Source organism: Cavia porcellus, unplaced genomic scaffold (genome assembly GCF_034190915.1).
Source record: "Cavia porcellus strain 051 isolate PalLab524CR breed Dunkin Hartley unplaced genomic scaffold, mCavPor4.1 scaffold_2, whole genome shotgun sequence".
In the NCBI taxonomy this organism is placed as follows: domain Eukaryota; kingdom Metazoa; phylum Chordata; class Mammalia; order Rodentia; family Caviidae; genus Cavia; species Cavia porcellus.
The window spans coordinates 38,284,388-38,303,459 of NW_026947485.1; the positions used below are offsets into that span (position 1 = coordinate 38,284,388).

Here is a 19,072-nt window from a genome sequence, read left to right on the forward strand (position 1 = left end):
ACTCTCTAATATATCTGGCTTTCTGTCCCTTAGATCATCAACCACCTACAACTACGGACACCAAACACCAAGACAGCTCACAGAGAAGTTAGTGGATCCCAGGCCAGAGAACAGGCTATCAGGGCAGCCTTGCTGACCCTGTTCTGGCCATCACAGATCTCTCCCAGTAGTTAGATTTGGCCCAGGAGACTCTTTGCCCCACACCACCCAGGGCTGTACTGCTGAACCAAAGTCCCCTCTGTCTGTGTGCTTTGAACTGAGGGCTTAGCAGACCATCTAATGTCTCCCTGAGTTCATAGCCTCCCACCGACCTCCACTGGTCTCTGCCGGTGTTTGGAGACTAAGGGACCCAGCAGCATGAGAGAGCATGGAGCTTGACCCAGACAGGCCTACCTCCTCCAAGGTGTGGTAAGAGGAGTAGCTGAAGCTACTGGCGCTGCGCTCCAGCCGGCGAGCCTTCGCCATGGCTTCTCTTTCCGCATCCAGCAGCACCTAAGAGATGGGAACATGCATCAGAAGGCAGATAAGGGCTGGGCTGGCTTGCCTGTGGCCCCAGCCTTGGATGGTTGTCCTTATAGATAGCATTGACCCAGGGAACCAACCCACTGTGAGAATGCGCCACACAATGGAAGACTGCTGCCAGGGACAACTCCACCGGCTGACTGGCATTCACTGTGCCATTTTTCAACTAAGCACACAATAAGGAATTTCTCTGCCACCAACTCACTGTAGAGCTGGCTGTTGGATTCATTTCCCCAGCTTGAAATTTGGGGCAGCAATATCCATCTTGTTACCTCATAGGATAGGATGTAATAATGGGTATGAGGACATTTTGGAAAGGATGCTCTTATCTACTGTCAATATTCATTAACATTCTGTTGACTCTGGACCCAGACTGAACCATGGGTACTGATCTCCTGGGGAGAGGAGAGTTTCTCTGACCCCCAACATCAATTCCACCTACCCCTTAGACAGTAGCCTAGACAATTGGTATCCAAGCCATTTGGAAAGGCAAGTATGCACAAACCCAGTCTTGGTCATGATTAATATGCCAATGGTCTATCATATGCCAAGTCAGCTGCCTTCTAACACAGATATGAGGGGACCAAATGCAGTATCCTGTGTGCCAGTTTGGTGTCAGCACTCAGCTCTCACATGCACTTCCTGCTGTCCATAGGAACTGCTCACATCATCCTGGATACTTTCCTAGCTTGGGTCACAGTGAATTGGGCAAGTGTCCTCCACCCAAGATTATACACTGATCTTGGCACCCAGAGCTAAGGTGCCTCAGGATTCAGCACTGATTGTCCAGTGTGGGAAATACTACAGAGGATGTTGGTCCCTCATTAACCCCCAAATGTCCCCTGTTTACAATGCTGGACCACAACAGAGTCTGGAGGATGCTTTATTAAGGGTCAGAGCCTTATGGTTTATTAAGCATGTTTGTACTTATGATCTCACTTGATCTGGTCAGATGACCAGATCCCAGAGCAAAGATTAATGCTTCTTGTTTTAGAGATAAAGAGGAGATTAGAGAGATGACATGATTTAATGGCAAAGCTAACAAGTGATACAAGTAAGGTAACTCCAGTTCTTCGCCTTGGGTTCCTTGAGGCTAGCTATCAAAAATAAAGACCAACAATATTAACATACACACAAAGATCTATCTATCATCTATCTATCTAACCATCTATCTATCTATCATCTAATCATCTTATGAAACAGAGGATATAAATCTACAAAATGTTAACAACAGCTGAAAACTCCACTATAGTATTCTTGCACTTAAAAAGTTTTTTTAAAATAATGAAACCAAGTACCCCTGAGCTTAAAAAAAAGACACTACAATGCCAACAATTTATACACTAAAATGCCAACAATGCCTATTAATATAGAGGGTTAGGACTTAAGAGAAATTTTTTTCTCTATTTTTTCAGTTTGAAAATGTTTCTACTACTTCAGTGAGTAAGGACTCTTAAGTGTATAAGTAATGCCAAAGCCAAAAGCCCTAATAGCTAACGTATCCGGGGCCTGGGAGAGAGGGTGTCCGCACTTGGTGCTGCAGATGAAGATCCATGACTCCTGCATCCCTGAGGGCCCAGCCCCTTTGGTCATAACTCTCAAGTTCATAGAGTTCAAAATGGCACTGGAAATCAATGTGTAGGACTCATTTTGTTTTATGTTTGAGCACCGATTTCATCCTAGGCAATTATAATCATAATGTTTTCCAGCCACTGAGGAGGCCAAGGCATTCCCACTTGGGCAAAGCTGGAGTGACTGGTTAAGTTAGACACCGCTGGTCAGCTCCAACAGGTACCGCTCTGGGAGGCTAAGGTGCTCAACAAGTACCACTCTACCAGAAGGAATGTGACTTCTTCCAAGAAAACCCACTCAAATCTCAGCAGCCCACCATGACTGGTAAGTGCCTGCTACTGTGGGTCGATGCCCAGCTGTACTGACAGCTGCAGGGACAGCAGCTGGACCAAGGCAAGCCTGGTCCCCCCTGTCCTCATCAGAATGAAGTTACGGGGTCCAGGGATCTAACCTGCTGGGCTCTGGAGTGGTTCTGAGGCGGGGTGAAGGCAGAGAGAAGAAACTGGGAGGACAGGACTAGGACGCAGTTCCTCCCTCACAGCCAGGGACACCCACAGGAAGAGTTCCCAGCGGGCGCCTTTTGTTCCACAACAGCTTGGAGGCAAATGGGAGGTCAGCACTATACACAAATAACGCCAGACACTCTCCCAAACTTGTGAATGGTTATGACGCCTTCTTATGAGCTCGGAATGCTTAGGCCTGCAGCTGGGCCCCAATTCCAGGAACACTAATCCATCCTGGACAGAACACTGCACAGATGTCTGCTCTCTTTTCAGAGTCAAGGGAAGAGGATAGGGGAGGTAAGAATGTGGCCTCACTAGGGGCTCAGGATGCCTAATTACATCCCTGTCAGGCTCCTCAGCAAAAAAGCAAAAAAGACAAGAAACCCAAAACTCAACCATTTGCCTCCCTGGAAGCCTTAACCTAACGCAGACAGAAATACTTTGGTGCCAATTAATTTATGACAAGAGTAACCAAGGGGAGGGGCCATTAAGTAAAGAACAATATCCCAGGGTAGGAGAGAGGAGGCGGCCATAGGCCTGAAGGTGGAGCTGAGGCCTGGGGCAAGCCGGACCTCTCAGCACTGCCCCTTCCACAAATATGAATGTGGTGATGTCTTCTCCCTCCTGGCACAGGCCTGGCTTTTTCTTCCTCACCTCATGATTGCTCTATGGGCAGACGCAATGACAATGCACCCTCGGGGAGAGGGGCTACAGATCTTTAGTTGTTAGAAGGAGCTCCTCAGAGCTCAAGACTGAAACCTCTGGCTTCATTGCGAAAGGCAAAGGTAAAACAACACACAAGCGACAAGGAGAGAGGAAGATGGCACAGAGCAGAGTGTGTGGGTCCCAGAGCCAGGCCATCACAGGCTGTCACTGACTTGGACAAATTACTAAATCTCCCATGCCTCAGTTTCCCTCATAAAACGACTGTCACATCATCACAGACTTTAGTACACACGTTCAGTTGTTCTCACGTAGATTGGAAGGCATACTGCCTGGCATGAGGCAAATGCTCACAAATGTCACCTGTGGCACTAATGCCAACAATGGCTACAGGGACAAGACTAACTGTCGGGATGGCTCCAGGGTGCTGTGATGGACCATTACAAGGCAAGATGAGGAAATCTGGACTCCATCAGAGGGAGTGAGTCTGATGGGCTGGAATGGCAAATGCCCCATTAATGACAGACACCTCACTTGAGCACTGAGTTAGCACCTGTCCCTTGTGTGGCCCAACCTAGCAACTTGGGTCCCCTTTTGTCTCTGTCCCCCACCTTTTTTTGAGGCAAGGTCTCACTGTGTAGCCCAGGCTAGCCTTGAACTCACAGCAATCCTTTTGCCCCAGCCTCCCAAGTGCTAGGATTACAGGTGTGCGCCAAGTCAGGACTGACTTGTCTCTGCTCCCTTGATGCAGCCAGACCTGCATTTCCCTTAATGTCTTGCCCACAGTTCCTCCCTTCTTGCCTGCCTTCTCCCGCAATCCCCCTGCTTCTCCTCTTGAGAGCCAATGCCCACCCACACCAGCCTGCAGCATCTCTGCTTTAAAACCCTTCCATTCAGCAAACAAGTATGTGTTGAGCACACACTTCGGGCAATAGGGCATGCAGCCAACAAACAAAATTGTCAGCTTGTGGAGCTCCCAGTCTAGTGAGGAAGGCAGGAAATCAACAAGGGAAAGAAGTAAATTGTACAGGATTCGAGAATGTGGAAATGCCAAGGAGCACGCAGCAGGGGAAGAAAAAAGGAGTTAGGGAAGGAGTGGTGGTACAAGTTAAAATAAGGGGAAGTGGTGATGCATGAACAAACATTTAACAGAAGTGCACAAATAAGCCAAGCAGATTAACTGCAGGGAGAGCACTCTGAGAATGAAGGCCAGCAAGTTCAAAGGCCCTGAGGCAGTAATGGATTAGGCAAGTTCAAGGAACATCAAGGAGGTCCATGCATGTGCAGCAGAACAAGCAAGGGACAGAATGGTCCACATCATGGGCAACAGATCACGTGGAGCCCTGTGACTACTTTAAGGACTTTAATTTTTACTCTGAATTAGAGAGGAGGCCCTAGCTGGTTTTGGGCAAAGAAGTGACAGGATTGGACTTACACCTTAGAGAAGATGGCTTTCGGACACAGGCTTGGTGTGTTGAGATACATTTTGAGGGGAGGGTCCAAGGGATTTGCTGGTGGATTGCATGTGGGCGTGAGAAGAGTCCAGAATGACTCCGAGTTCTGTGCCTGGGTGACTGGCAAGGGATAGCGCTGCCATTTCCTGAATTAGAGAAGGCTGTGGAGGAGGGTGGGTGACCTAAGGAGTTTGAGGGCCCACTAGGCCCCCAATGGAAATGATGAGGAGGGAGCCAGCTATAGGAATCTAGAGTCCAGGGAGTGGTGCAGGCTGGAGCCAGGATAATAAGGCAGTCATGAGGAGGTAGGAGGGGTTTGTGCCACATCTGGATGAGGAAGCAGGAGAACTTCGGGCAAAGAGGAGAGGAACGCAGTCATGAGTTCAATCCTTGGTTAAAAAAAAAAAAGGTAGCAGAGGGAGCTAGGGCAACCCAGGACAGTGCAGGGTCCTGGGAGAACAGAGACATGATTTGGGGAGAATAGGACCGCATGGAGGTGACGACCCAGTTGGACCCAGCCTTTCCTTGCCATTGTCAGTCAAGGGTAGCTTTGCAGAATGAGAGCCAGACTGTCTGCCTGAGGTGAGCACCACCACGTATAAAGTCAATATTCCCAGCAGTTTTGCTCTACAAGTTGAGAAAGGAGATGATGGCTGGAGTGGGGAAGAGGTGGGGAATCAAGACAGGGTTTTTAAAGATGGGATAAATAACTACTTGTATGCAGGTGAGAATAGTCCAATACAGAAGGAGGAATTGGTGAACCAATATTTATACTAAATTGTACTCCTCTCTAAGTGATCAGAGTATGGGTGATTTTTGTTTTCTTCTTGTGCTTTCCCCCTATTTCCCAAATTATCTAACATGAATATTTATTAATTTTGTAATCAGAAAAAAGCCATTAAAATCCACAGCGCTGATTGCTCAAGTGAAGCTTTTCCACGGTGACTCATCCTAGGGGGAGAAAAAGCAGCAAAGGGCTGAAAAGAACGAGGAGGTGAAGAAAAATTAAATGCAAATAAAGCTCACTCTGAATCAGATCATTTCTTGCCTGGCCCACTGCAATTTCCTCACCATCCTCCGGCCTGTCTCTGCCAGGCCGGTCCCCAACTCAACGCTGTCGCCAGCAGAGTGGCTTTTCTGAAATGCAAATCTGATCAAAGCCCCTTAAAATCTTCCCCACGGTTTGGGGGATACAATCCTGACCTCTCCGCAGGGCAGAAGGTGCCCTCTGTGTTGCAGTCCAGCCTTGTTGCCTCTGGCGGGGGCTCCCTTCACTTCCCAACACCCTTCGGCTGGCTCGGCAGCCGCCACACACCGTAATTACCACCTTTTCAGCACTAGACGTGCAGCGCCTCTTGTATTCTGCTCCCATAGCAACCTGCTCCCTCTCTATCAGTGCACTCATCCACTCCATTGTAATCACCGATTGACTTCCCTCGCCCCATCCCCCACACTCTCCTACTCCCCTGGATTGGGCCCCAGATTGTTTTTATCTTTGTGTTTGCAGTGCCTTGCCCCATCTCGGCACACAGTAGGCATCTCTGTGTCTGTTGGTGAGTGAACAGAGGCACCTCATCTTTCTCAAGCACTGCAGATGACAGCCAGAGAAATGAGCACTTCCTTTCCTTAAAAATATTCCAGTCCTCCAGCCAAAAGCAAGGTTTTTTGCCCTTTCTCTCAACCTGGCCCTTGCACCAAACACACCCTCTCTTCTTCCCTTTTCACCTCACACCCATTAATTCAACTAACGTTTATTAAGCACCAGCTAAGCAGCAGGGTGTCAAGATAGATGAGGCCAGTGCAACTGGACCTTGAGGGGCAGGGGGAGGGGGCCAGAGAGAAAAGACCAAACGCATCAATAAGCACAGCCCTGTCTCAAAACAATGGGGTAATTCATTCTGGAGATAATTATTAAGGGCCCACTCTGCAGGAGATACTGTGCCAAGTGTGAGGGCTGGGAAAAGAATCAGGTCAGTGGTCAGTATGGGAGATAAGCCTGGTCACCAACAGCCTGGGTTGCTCGAAGTCCTTCCCATCCTTCAGCTGGTGCATTGTGCAGTCCTCTCCTGAGGTACCCTCCAACACCACAAATCCATGGGAACAATGGCCACCCCCAGCTTCCAACACCCTAGAAGCCATAGCAGGGTCTCCAGAAAGCAGTCAGTGCTTGATATTCTGCAGACCACGACCTGTTTAGGAAACTCCTGCCTGGCTGGGCAAGAGCAATTTCCTGGGAGACTGCAAACTCCCCGGGAGATGGTGTGGGGGGTTAAAAGGACTGCAGAGAACAATCAGAGGATCACTCCAGAGGGGCCAGTGAGGGAGGCTCAGAGGTGACTCCAGGACCATCCCTGATGCACAGCATTCAACAGAAAGTTTTTCCAGACTTCAACATATCTGTCTGCCAAATGCTATGGGGTTCCCAGAGTGCAGCAGAAGCAAGGAAATGCAAACTTCAAAATAGAGGCATGAGCTAAAAATGAGAATTAAATTCTATTTCTTTTGATGTGGTAGCCTCTTTTGTTTGTGGGGGTGTCTCCATTTTTGTTTGTGGGGGATTTAATTAGAGAAAATCCCACCCCCACATGTTGAGTGAGAAAACAGATGTGCCTGATGAGGGATAAAGGTCTTTGAATGAACCAACAGCTCCAGCCCTGTGCTCGCATGGGAAAGGAATGCTGTCTAATGCGTTTATCCCTTGGCATGTGATGTCAAGTGTGTGTGCTCTGGGAGGCTCTGTGTTCCCACACTCAGAGCCCTTAGAAGAGATTAGTGCTGAACATCATGGTTGGGAATGAATCTCTGGATACAGTTCCACAGGTACATGGCCAGCAGCTGCATCGGAAAAAGGATGCAGAAGAAGGCTCAGCAGCTAAGTGGTACCCAAAAGAATCATTTCCAAAGAAAGCTGTGCCACCAGCACCTTTCAGAGGATCTCCAGGATGTCAATAAACACAAGAGAGTTGAAATAGAATTTCACAATGTTTAGAGAAGATGCTGAACTGTGCAGCACCAGATGGGTTGAGGGCAGGGAGGTTAGGGTGCTCATGAGGCAGGGGTGTGTCTGCAGCTTTTCATCCCGAGCTGTTCCTCTGGGACAATAATGCTTGGGAGAGAAACTCCAGCACAGCCAGCTCTGCAGCACAGGGATGAAAGCGTGGCAAGGGTCACACTAGGCTTCTTTTACTACTTCTAATTTCTCTAGAGAAAATGAACACCCTGCCCCAACCCACCTCCACCCCCATCCCCACCCCCAGTATTTCCTCGCTGAAACTGAAGGACAGGAGGGAGCTGTCAGAAAAGCCAAGTCCATCCGAGGTGCCTGGGAAAGGCCTTAGTGATTTTCTCCCCTCCACATCCTTCCTGTCTTCTGCTTTGCTCTTTGCTGCAAATTCCTCCCCAAGAGGATGCACTGCAGCATCCTACCACCCCACCATGAGTATTCTTCATCTTCATGAACTCAGTCCTTAGGTTTAAATGTTCTCTGAGAAATCTGCAACCTAATTCTTTCCATGGCATGTTCATAAACACACAGATGGAGACCCAGAAGCAAAGCACGCACTTTCAGCCGGAGTGTTTTTCCTCCCTGATGGGTCCCAATAGGAAAGGATGTGGAAGGTGAGAGCCCTGCCTGGGGACCAGGGTGAGATCTCACCTGGACGTTCTTAATCATAACGGTATAAGCAAGGCCATGAGACTCCAGGTAACCTTTGATGTCATCCAATTCAGCAAAAGGAATTCTCATGTCCACAGGAAGGCTGGGTCTGGCTGGGCCCCGCCAGAAGTCCACCTTGTTCACAAAGGAAAGAAAAACAGATGTATTTATTGCCTGTCCTTTGGCATTCCTGCAGGCACCCTGGAGAGACAAATGGTTCCCTGTTTTCTACTTAAAAGGGCTCTAGTTCCATAATGAAAATGCTAAAGTGAACAGAAAGACAGGGGTAAATAAACACATAAGACTCCCAAGTCACCAAGTTTCCTTCTCCTCTTTGTCTCTCTCCTAGCCTCTCCCTCTTTGTACACGTCCTGGATCCGCAGACCCCCAAAACAATTCCTAACAGTGAGACCATTCAACATCTGCGACAAGAGCCCAGGTCGAAAGAAAGATGCATTGTTACTTCCAACCACTGGAGAAGCAGGAAAGGCCTAAGCTGGACCCTGTGTCCTACATGTTTCTCATCTGTAAAATGCAGAAACCTAGAAGGTGTGATGTCTTCCCTGGTAGGGATACTCAGAGGTAGGGGCTTTGGACCATCTGCACCCATGTCTAATTGCTTTAACAGCCTTCAAACAAAACTCTTCTATTACAACTGTCAGAATGTTTTCCATTATAAAAACTTGTAAAGTACAAATGCTCTCAGAAACAATGCTTGGACTGGCAGGGATGAACCCAAGTGAAACACAGGTTTCCCAAGCTGATCCATCCCAAAGGGAAGCAGATGCATCCAATCTTGGTGCTATGTGGATCCCACCAGGGACATTTGGGCCTCCTACACAACTTTAGGAAGTTCAAGCCATTTCCAGGTCCATTCAGCAGCCCTCCATTTTTGATCCAGAATTGAGGGGGAAACTAGAGAAGCCACAGCCTAAAAAGGCCTCTCAAATTTGTGGACAAGTGTGTCTAGGCTTTCCTCAAAGGGAGTCACATTTGACTTTTCTGCAGTTTTGTGAGTGTTGACAGAGACATCAGGAGGGCAGGTCTGGGGTAAGGGGAGCAGGACAGGGAGCCGAGGTGCAGGAGACTTGGGGGATGTCCCCAGGTCCTGAGCAGACCTCACCTTCTGGGGCTTCAAAATCTCCAGATCCCTGAGGAATGACAGCTGCTTCTCATCCTTGGCCAGGATGCGAAGAACCTGGTCTCTGAAAAAACACAGTGAAGGCAGACAAAGCTGTGGAAACGGCCAGTACTGTGGGCCGAGTCACTCAGAAGAGTCAGAGTGGACAAGAGACTGGCTAAGAGGCCTGGAAGGAAGGACTGGAGCTCTGGGCACCAGGGCTCTTCAGCCTAAAGCCAGGGGTCTTCCTGGCCCCAAGGCCGGACCACCCAGGGGACTACGTAAAACCTGTCACTGGTACTGATGAACCTAACTCTGAGACAGGGAACCTAAGTCTGAGACAGACCAAGGACTGGCATGCCTGTGTGTGGACCTCTACACACACACATAGAACAAAAGGAACAGATACAGAGCCCGGAGGGACCAGCGACCAGCAGCAGCCCACGTGCTATTCATGCAGGAATGCCTAGGCCATGGAAGGGGAGATCAGACAGCCCCACCTCAATTTAGTGAGGGGAACTGAGCTCCTTCCCTTCCAGCTGGGTGGACATAAGGCCAAAAACCAGCCTGCAGTGTGTCCACCAGCAACTGATGCCCAGAGTGGTGTTAGTTCCCTTCTTGACTGAGATCATTGGTAATGAACCCACTCTTTGAGCTATGTCTCCTCTACTACAGAGAATCTACCCCCTGGGATCTTTGGGAGGCTCACAAATCATGTCCACAAAGGGTCTAAGATATATACATACTAGCACTTCCCATTACTCAAAGGAGGACAATACCACATTGCTTTTGGTAGGAGTACATAGTCTTGTGGGAGTTTATTAATTTCTTTAAGAACTTGAGGGAAAATATGACCTGCCAAAGAAATACATATACTATTACATATGATTTTGGGGGATTCTTAGAACTCTGAGAACTTATCTCTGGACCTCAGATTTGGGAAGACACAATAATACCACCAAGCAGCATGGAGCAAAAGAGGGAGACACTAAGAAGCCAGAAGTGGGTTGTGGATGGAGATAGAAGTCCTAACTTCTCTGCTTTCTTCCAATTAAAATAGTTGCACACACAGAGGTATTGAAATACTCGGGTGTCCTTGTTCCAAGAACCAGCCTTCCCTCTTGCTGAGGAGCAGCCACTTACCCTGTGAAATTCATTTGGCCCCAAGCTGCTGCCAGGATACAGCCACAGAACAGGAGTGTCCACTTGCCCATATGGGGTAGCCTGGGGCCCAGGCCTTGTCTGGGGGTGCCCTGCATGCTTCTTCCTGCAGATGAGCTTCCAGAGCTTTCCTCACGCCCAGGCATGGCCCAGGCCTCAGGATAGTGCAGCACCTAAAAGTGGCCGGCAGCTCCAGCCTGAGAAGGGCATTAGGCTCAGTCGGGGGGGGGGGGGGGCTGCACCCAGCATATGGTTCCCATGTGCCAGGTCTTGGGAAAATCGGGCCAGCCCCACACCCTACCATTCCTAGACAAATCTCCTGCAAAGGAGACAGGGAAGAGAGAAAGAGCAACACAACAAGGTCTTTGGCTTTTCTTTCTTCTGTGGGGATGTGGGGACATTGGCTAGCCCTGCCTTATCATGAACCTCAAATCCTCCATCTCCAGGAACAGAGGAGTAGCTAGTGACCCCAAACAATCATTCTTTTCTTCCCTCTTCTACAAAGTTGGCTCCTTTGCACCTTCTCCTTTCCTGTCCATGTACATGTCCCGAGGCCACATCCTCCTGACACATAAGGGTGTGCACTTCATTATAAGGCCGCTGGACTCAGAGACAGAGAAGTGGGGGCTCAACTCCCACCTAAAACATCTGGGGCTGCTGATCTAATTTCTCTAAATCTCAGTCTACTAATTCATCAGTCAGATGAGGTTAATAACACCTCTCCTCCTTACCTCTTGAGGATTTGGCGGGTATTAGATGAGACAACCTGGGCAAACTGGCTTGGCAAAGCCTAGAAAACACAATAGATTATTATTTCAAAGACATTAGGGTCACAGCTGCATTTCTATAGCCAGGAGAAGGGGAGGAGAACAGAGTCCAGAGGAGAGGAGGGGTGGAGAGGCAGGAAAGAGAGGAAAAGAGACAGAAGAAGAGAAGGGGGGGAAAGAGAGAAAATATGTGTTGTATGAGAAGGAATTTGGCCAAGATCCACATCTCTGTCGTTAGGGAGTCACTGTTCTGTAGGGACAGGCAGTATGTTTCTGCTGGGCCTGAAAACCACTGAAGTCATTATTATAGTTCTCAACCTACAGCCGAGTCTGTTTCTCAGGCCTGCTGGAGCCCCACACAGCCCACCTCACAGTCTGGGAATCGCGGGAATCAAGCAGCACACAAAGCTGTCATATTGGAAGGAAAAAGCAGAAGATGATGCCTGAATGGTAAATGATGAATCTAACAGAAAATCCACAGGAGGTAGGGCAAAGGCAGAGACAAATCCAACAAAATTATTCCATAGAAGACATCAACAAAAGGCCACTGAACTGTCACTGGCGATTCTCAGACGCCCCCTCCCCACAAATCCCTCCCCAGAAGGGCCAATTAACCAGCCATGTGTGGGGAGAGGGAAGCTCGCCTATTGACAGGACGCCCCACTCGCTCCCCACCTCTCCGGCCTTACTCCATTATTTCATGGGTCAGCTGTTCAGACGCTGAACTCTCCTAGAACCCGGCTTCAGGAACTCACAGACAGTAATATTAGCAAAGGGCTTAAGGACCTAGAAAACAAAGCAATTATGCTTTCCCCTCAAGAAACACACTGCTTTAGTAGCAACAGGAATAAAAGAATGTGCTGGTAAACAATAGCTTAGGAACGGAAAAGAAAAGGGTGGGGATGGTACTAGTCACCAAAAGCACCCAGCATCTTCTTGTTCAAAAGCATCATTTTAAGTCATTAACAATGAGACAGCTATCCATGTACTTGGTTTAGGAATGGGAGAGAGAAAAAGAAAAAGAATGAGAGCAAGGGTAAAACAGAGAGAGGAGTGGTTTTAGGAATTCTCAAGAATTCTATAGCCACACATTCAATGGAACTTTCAGTGATAATGGAAATATTCTATGCCCAGGCTGTCCAGTACAGCGGTCACTAAGCGCCTGACACATGGCTAGTGTGACCAAAGAACTGAATTTTAAATGTTATCTAATTTTAATTAATTTAAAATTTAAATAGCTACATGTGGTAAATGGCTATCACATTGGACAGCAGAGTTCAAAGGGAATTCACCAGCCCTAAAATCACTGCTTCCAATAACTGAATTTGATGCAGAAACACACAGCTGCATTTGATCCAATAGCTCACATTGATTTTTCACTCATAATTAACTGCTCATTAATCATTTACTCAAAAAATGTCTACTCAACACCTACTATGTGCCAGGGCCTTATACAGATCTCAGAGTAAATAGAGAACAACATAGCCCTGGCCTTGATACTTCCAATATAGCAAGTAGACAATTAAAGAATACAGAGGTGGATGGGAAAACACAGCTAGTGTATGTGCCAAAAGAGCTGATGTGTGTGAACGGGCCATGCGAAAGCCATCCATGTGGATTGAGAAAGGTTTCCCTAAAGACATTTTGTTGAGGGACTTTCTCCTGCAGCTGGGCAGGTTAGACACCTACAAAATAGCAGAACGTATGATAACCCAAGTACAGGATTTTTAAAATTTAGATAAGGTATTTTAAAAAATTTTTTTCAAAAATGTACCATTGGTTTGGCACAAAAACAAGTGTTTACAAATTCCCCAAAAGTCATAAAAGCTGACAGATACCTCAGAGTTAAGCGAACTTTCCCCTGAGGATTTTCTCAGAATGCCAGAGTTCTGGATTTGCTTCCTAAGTGTGTACTGTGTATCTAGGATTATTTTCCTTCTGCTTGAAGCTTATCTTTAAAACTTCCCTTGTGTGTGCGGGGGCGAGGAGGGGGACTTTCCTTGAACGTCAGTCTCTGGTTTTGTTTATTTGAAAAGTCTTCATTTCGCTCTCACTCTTAAAAGAGTTTTACTGGGTATAAGTTATTGTTTTTATCTCAGCACACTGAAGACATTATCCCCCAGTCTCCGGCTTCCAGTTTTTGTTGTTTAATGAGTTGGTGTACTTTGTGTTCTGTAGGAAGGGCTCTTTTCCATTCCCATTTGCTTTGAAGATTGTTTTGCCTTTGATGTTTTGTAGTTTTACTGTCATGTATTCTTCAGATACCCCATAATATACGTAGGTATACATTTCTTTGTTCTTTCCAGTTTGAGGATGATTTAGTTTCCTGTATTTGAGTGTTGCTCTTCTTCCACTGTTTTCAAAATTTCTCAGCCATTATATTTTTAAACATTGCCTCTTTTGTAGTCTCCATTGCCCTCTTCTAGAACTTTTGGTTAGATAGATGTTAGCCCTCCTCATGCAATCCTCCAAGACTTTGAACCTTTCTTTTATATTTCCATTTCATTTTCTCTCTGAGCTACATTCTAGATCACTTATTTGTATCAAATATTTGTTTCTTTATTCCAGTTAACTGATTTGTTATCAACCAAATTTAATCTGCAGTTTCATTGATCTGCTAAATTTTAATTTTCAGTTGCCACAGTGCACCAATGCTGAAACAAATTTTCCCTGCACACACCTTGAAAATCAGGATGCATCATATGACTGGTGGCATCTTGTAATAAGTGGCAGTGTTTCTGATGGCACATAAAATTGTGGTGCATCTTATAATCAATCCTGTTTTACAGTCAACACAATATGGTATTTATTTTTTCCCTTTTTAGAAGTTCCATCTGATTCTTTTCTGAGTCCAAATTACCAAAATTTTGTATCTATTTTAGAACTTCTTGTTTATTTCTTTAAATTTGTGAAACATAATTATCTTTTATTCTGTGTCATATAGTACCTTACAAAGTCTTTGTAAGTCTTTTCTGCTGCCGGTTGTTTCTGCTGGTTCTCGCTTATAGTGCCTTGTGGGGGGGGTTGTCATTTGTCTGTGAACTGACCATTTTCTTTGAACATTTATCTGTGGAAATCTTTTAAGGCCTGGACTAAGTCCCATTCCTCCAGAGATGATACGTATTTATTTTTCTGAGTTGCCTTGAGACCCCTCTACATTAAATTAGTTGTTTCATCATTTTTAGACTGCATAGTTAGCATAAATGCAGACCTCAAACACCAGTCAGCCTAATTTAAGGCAAGGAATTCTCAGATGCTTGTCCTGGGATCACATGCCAATGATTAAATCCTAGATGACAACAGCATATTATTTGAAACCAGGTATTTGATGTTAGAGAACTTTAAGGCCCTGGGATTTTTGGAAGAAAGGGTAAGTATTGATAAATTTTTTTTAGACTTGGTAAGTATACATGTTTAAACAACTAAATAACAGCCAAAAGAATGGGCACAGAGCACATAACTTCCAAAGAGAAAAAGTTAAAGATGACAAGAGAAGCTAGGGGGAAAAAATAAACCAAAAGAAGGTAAGAAAGATTTGAAAAAGGAATTTTAAATTTTTTGTTTTTATTTTTGATGATGAGTACTAAACCAAAGAAGCACATGTTCTACCACTGAGCCATAACCCTCACTGTCCCCTCCAAAAAAGGAGTTTTAAAAAGTAGAACAAATTGAAAGGACATTAAAGAAGATTATTACTTAAATACATTTCTAAAAATACTAAATATAAATGAATTTAATTCTCCAGCAAAAGATGAAAACAGTCAGGATAGATTTTGGGGGTGGCGGGTACTGTGGATTGAACTCATGACCTTGTGCTTGTAAGGTAGGTGCTTGTACTGCTGAGCTATATCCCTGGCCAGAATAGATTTTCAAAATTCTAATTATATATATTCAAAAGTGATACTTTTAAAATATAAGAACAAAGAAAAATAAAATCAAGGATGAAAAAAAACATTCCAGGGAAATGCTAATGAAAGAAAGCAACTAATAGCTTTATTAACACAAATAAAATGAACTTTAACAGATTCAATGCAATTCTAATCAAAATTTCATTAGTATACTTAACAGATCTAGAGAAATCACTCCTAAAATTCATCTGGAACCAGAAGAGGCCAAGGCAATTCTGATAACAAAAGCAAAATAGGGGGCATCACAATCCCTGACTTGAAATTATACTACAAAGCCACTGTGATAAAATCAGCATCATATTGGAATTAAAAACAGACCCAAAATCAATGGAATAGATTAGAAGATACAGCCACAACTACAAACACACTCGGCCACCTTTTCTTTAGTAAAGAGGCCAAGCATGCTCATTGGATAAAACACAGCCTCTTTAATAAATAGTGCTGGGAAAACTGGTTTTCCATATGCCAAAAACTAAAATGACACCCATGCCTATCACCATACATTAAGCTAAAGTCAAAATGGGTCAAAGATCTAAATATTAAAACATAAACACCAAATATACTGGAAGACAAGGTAGGTACAAATCTTGGAGACATAGGGAGAGGCAGAGAATTCATGAACAAAAATCAAACTACACAGGAATTAATTACTTCCCAAAAACAGCAATTGAAATCTCATCTTATTAAAAAGTTTTTGCGTGTCAAAAGAAATCTCCAACAGTGTGAAAAAAACCCTATGAACTGGGAAAGAATTTAAGTCAGATGTCCCTCACTCCCAAAAAGAAGCAAAAACTATAAAACCGTTAAAAGGCAAGATAGAGGATATCTTTATGACATTATGATAAGGGATAGTTTTTCTAAACAAGACATAAAAGCAAAACTAAAACATTAAATGCCCACAAAAATTCCCATAAAGGGAAAGATGGGGAAAAAAAATAACTACATAAAAATCAAGAATTTATTGTTGGGAATGTTTGTACTCTCAGATACTTGGGAAGTTGGGGCACAAGATCCTTTGACTAAGACCTCTAACTAAGAGGATATATTTGTAACATATGAAACTGGTAAATAATTAATACTCAGGATATTTAAAGAATATCTGTGAACCAACTTTTTTAATCATCAAAAAACATGAAATGCTATGTCACAGAACAAGGCTCACAAATAATCAGTAATCATACAAAAAAATCACAGTTAGGGAAAGAAAATTAAAACCACAATGAAATTACTAAATTACAGGAGTTAAGAAATAAGCAGGAGTGAAGAAATCAGTTAATACTAGGAGCTAGCAAAAATGTGGGACAATATGACCTCTCGTTCCCTCCTGGTGGACCTTTAAATTGGTGAAATCACTTCCAAAAGTTGGTGGAATCACTTTACCTAATGGAAGTACTTTCACCACTATATCCGAAAGCTCTTCTACGCCTATCTAGATGCCCTGAAGAAACTCTTGTGCCTGTGCATTAGAATATAAATACAAGACTGGACAAACAAGCAGAGGGGTAATCATACAATGGTAAACAGCAGAGCAAAGAAATAAATCAACACAGGACCATGCACCTACACGGATGAACCTCAAAATGTAAAGTGAAAGGAGTCAGGGCCTGGAGGGTAGCTCAGTGGTAGAGCACTTACCTAGCATGTGAGATGCCCTGGGTTAATCCCAGTGAAAGAAAGCAAGGAGGACGGGAGGGAATCGGTTAAAATGCATAGTGTACGTTTCCACTTATGTATGTCCACAAAACAGTATATTGTTTAGGAATACGTACAAACATTGTAATGCATGAAGTTAATAGCATGAATTTAGTGATTTTATCTGGGGAAGAAAATGGCATGCGTTTGAGGGGCACATGAAAGATTCTTGGTAATGTTTCTTGTTCTGAAGCTGAATTGTGGGCAAGAGTGTTAAATTCATTTCTTGACACACCAAGAAGGTTTTATTCAGGTACATGCATTCACGATATGCTTCAAAATGAAGCACTTTTTAAAGGGAATATGAGAAAGTTCAATTCTTCTCTGCCACAGTGAAGAAATCAGTAGAAAATGCCTGAAACTGAAAAGTCAGGAAGTAGCAATGTAAGCACTTTATCTAGGCTTATGAAGTGAGGACCAAGGCGGAAAGAAGTCCAGATGGAGCAAGACATGGGGAGAGAGACTCTGCTGCCTTTTGCAACAAGACTCTTCAATGTGCTCTGTAGTTAACTAAAACAAAAGTGAAGTTTACAAAGGGGCACTGGAGCTAGAGTTTTCAAACTCCCAGAGGCAGAGCGGAGGGGTGGTTGCAGGAAGGAGGGAGGCGGGGAATGGGAGTTGTTGTTTAGTGGGTATAGTTTCAGTCTGGGAAGATAAAAAGGCCTGGGTGACTGAAATGACCAATTTATAATATGTATGTGTTTTACCTCTATTTAATAAAAAATAAAGGTAAAAAAACACAAGCAGTGGCATTTGAGCTGTTGGATAAGATAGGAAAGAGTTAACCAGTCCGGGCAAGGTGGGGACATTGTAGGAAACCTGACTCTGGCCCTGAATCCCTTTCTTATTAGAGGTATTAATTCCCTTCTCTGCTGTGGACCACCCTAAGGGGCTCCAGAGATCCATGAGGCACTCCAGTGTTCGCAAATAAAACTCCCAAAGTAAATTATGTTTCATCTCCTGTAGTCCCTTTGGGGTGCTTTATGAAAATAAATGTATCAAGTGTAATCTTTAAAACAACAGAAAAACAAAGAATGCTGTCATTCACAATGGATTCTTTGATTAACATGAGGATTTGCCACAGGTCCTCAAAATAGCGTTTTTCCCAATGGGCTTGAAATGTGATTGAACTAACTAAAAAACCAGGCTTAGTCCACCTTCCAGAAACAGGCCCAAAAGGTGACTTTAGAGGAAATTGAGTATTGAAAATCCAAGAAAACAATTCCCCACCAAAAAGTGGGATAGTGTTGCTCAAGTAAAAGTTTCCAAATCTACTTTCTCACCTAAGAGTTCCCACCCCTGGAAGAATCCCTGACCTCCACTCCCCAGTTTAGCAAATCACGCTCGGGCGACCCTCTAACGGTGAACCTTAGTTCTAATTCCAATTCCTCCTAGGCTAGGACTATGTCATTTTCATCTATGTGACTCCCAGGAATGCTGTATCCAGTGCAGGCCACTGCCATGCTGGCACCCTACGGGTCTCTCTTCTGTGCAACACCTGCCCGCCCACCCTCCTTCTGTTTATCCAGCTGCCTACATTGAGTCCCTGGGCAGGGGTCTGCTCTGTGATGTGTCCTGGCTCTCAGTTTCACAACTGTTGCCCCCTGGGGCTGGGGTTATGGTCACTCAAGATCTCCAGCTAACTCCACCATGAGTCACCCAAGACGGCAAGCTAAGGGTCTACTCCTGCCCAGGCAGCATCACAGAGAAGTTGCTTCCTGTTCTGAGGGGGAATGGCGCCTACCCATGAAAGGAGGCAGCTACAGCCAGGGACAGCCCCGGGACCCACAGAGCCACCAGCACAGCCTGAGAGAAGCTCAGGAGGTCTCTGCTGTGTCGAGGAAAGGCAAGGATGGGTCTCACGCTCTGCCTGTTCACGAACCAGCAAGGTACTTGTGAAAAGGATCAAAGAATGTTTCAGGCTTTGAAAGGACCACAAGATAAAATAGAGTTATCATCTGCACTAAAAAGGATCTTTTCTATACAGTATTTTAAAATGTAAAACCATTCTCAGCTTGAAGGCTGTATAAAACAGGTAGAAGCTGAATCTGATCT

At 45.0% G+C, this 19,072-nt stretch overlaps 1 protein-coding gene across 2 annotated transcripts in view; it reads right to left on the minus strand.

The window, feature by feature from the left end:
* Cpa5 (carboxypeptidase A5) overlaps nucleotides 1–19,072 on the minus strand; it is a 43,721-nt gene that overhangs the window by 8,233 nt on the left and 16,416 nt on the right. Inside the window, exons 1-6 of one of the 2 annotated variants that reach the window (XM_003475198.3) lie at nucleotides 12,107–12,447; nucleotides 11,382–11,440; nucleotides 10,633–10,847; nucleotides 9,493–9,574; nucleotides 8,370–8,504; nucleotides 394–492 (exon numbers count right to left, since the gene is read on the minus strand). In XM_003475198.3, coding sequence (XP_003475246.2) covers nucleotides 394–492; nucleotides 8,370–8,504; nucleotides 9,493–9,574; nucleotides 10,633–10,796 — 480 coding nt within the window. In that variant the 5' untranslated portion in view covers nucleotides 10,797–10,847; nucleotides 11,382–11,440; nucleotides 12,107–12,447. Of the gene's footprint in view, nucleotides 1–393; nucleotides 493–8,369; nucleotides 8,505–9,492; nucleotides 9,575–10,632; nucleotides 10,848–11,381; nucleotides 11,441–12,106; nucleotides 12,448–19,072 lie in introns of those variants that run through there. The other variant, XM_063240724.1, reaches the window with a different exon arrangement.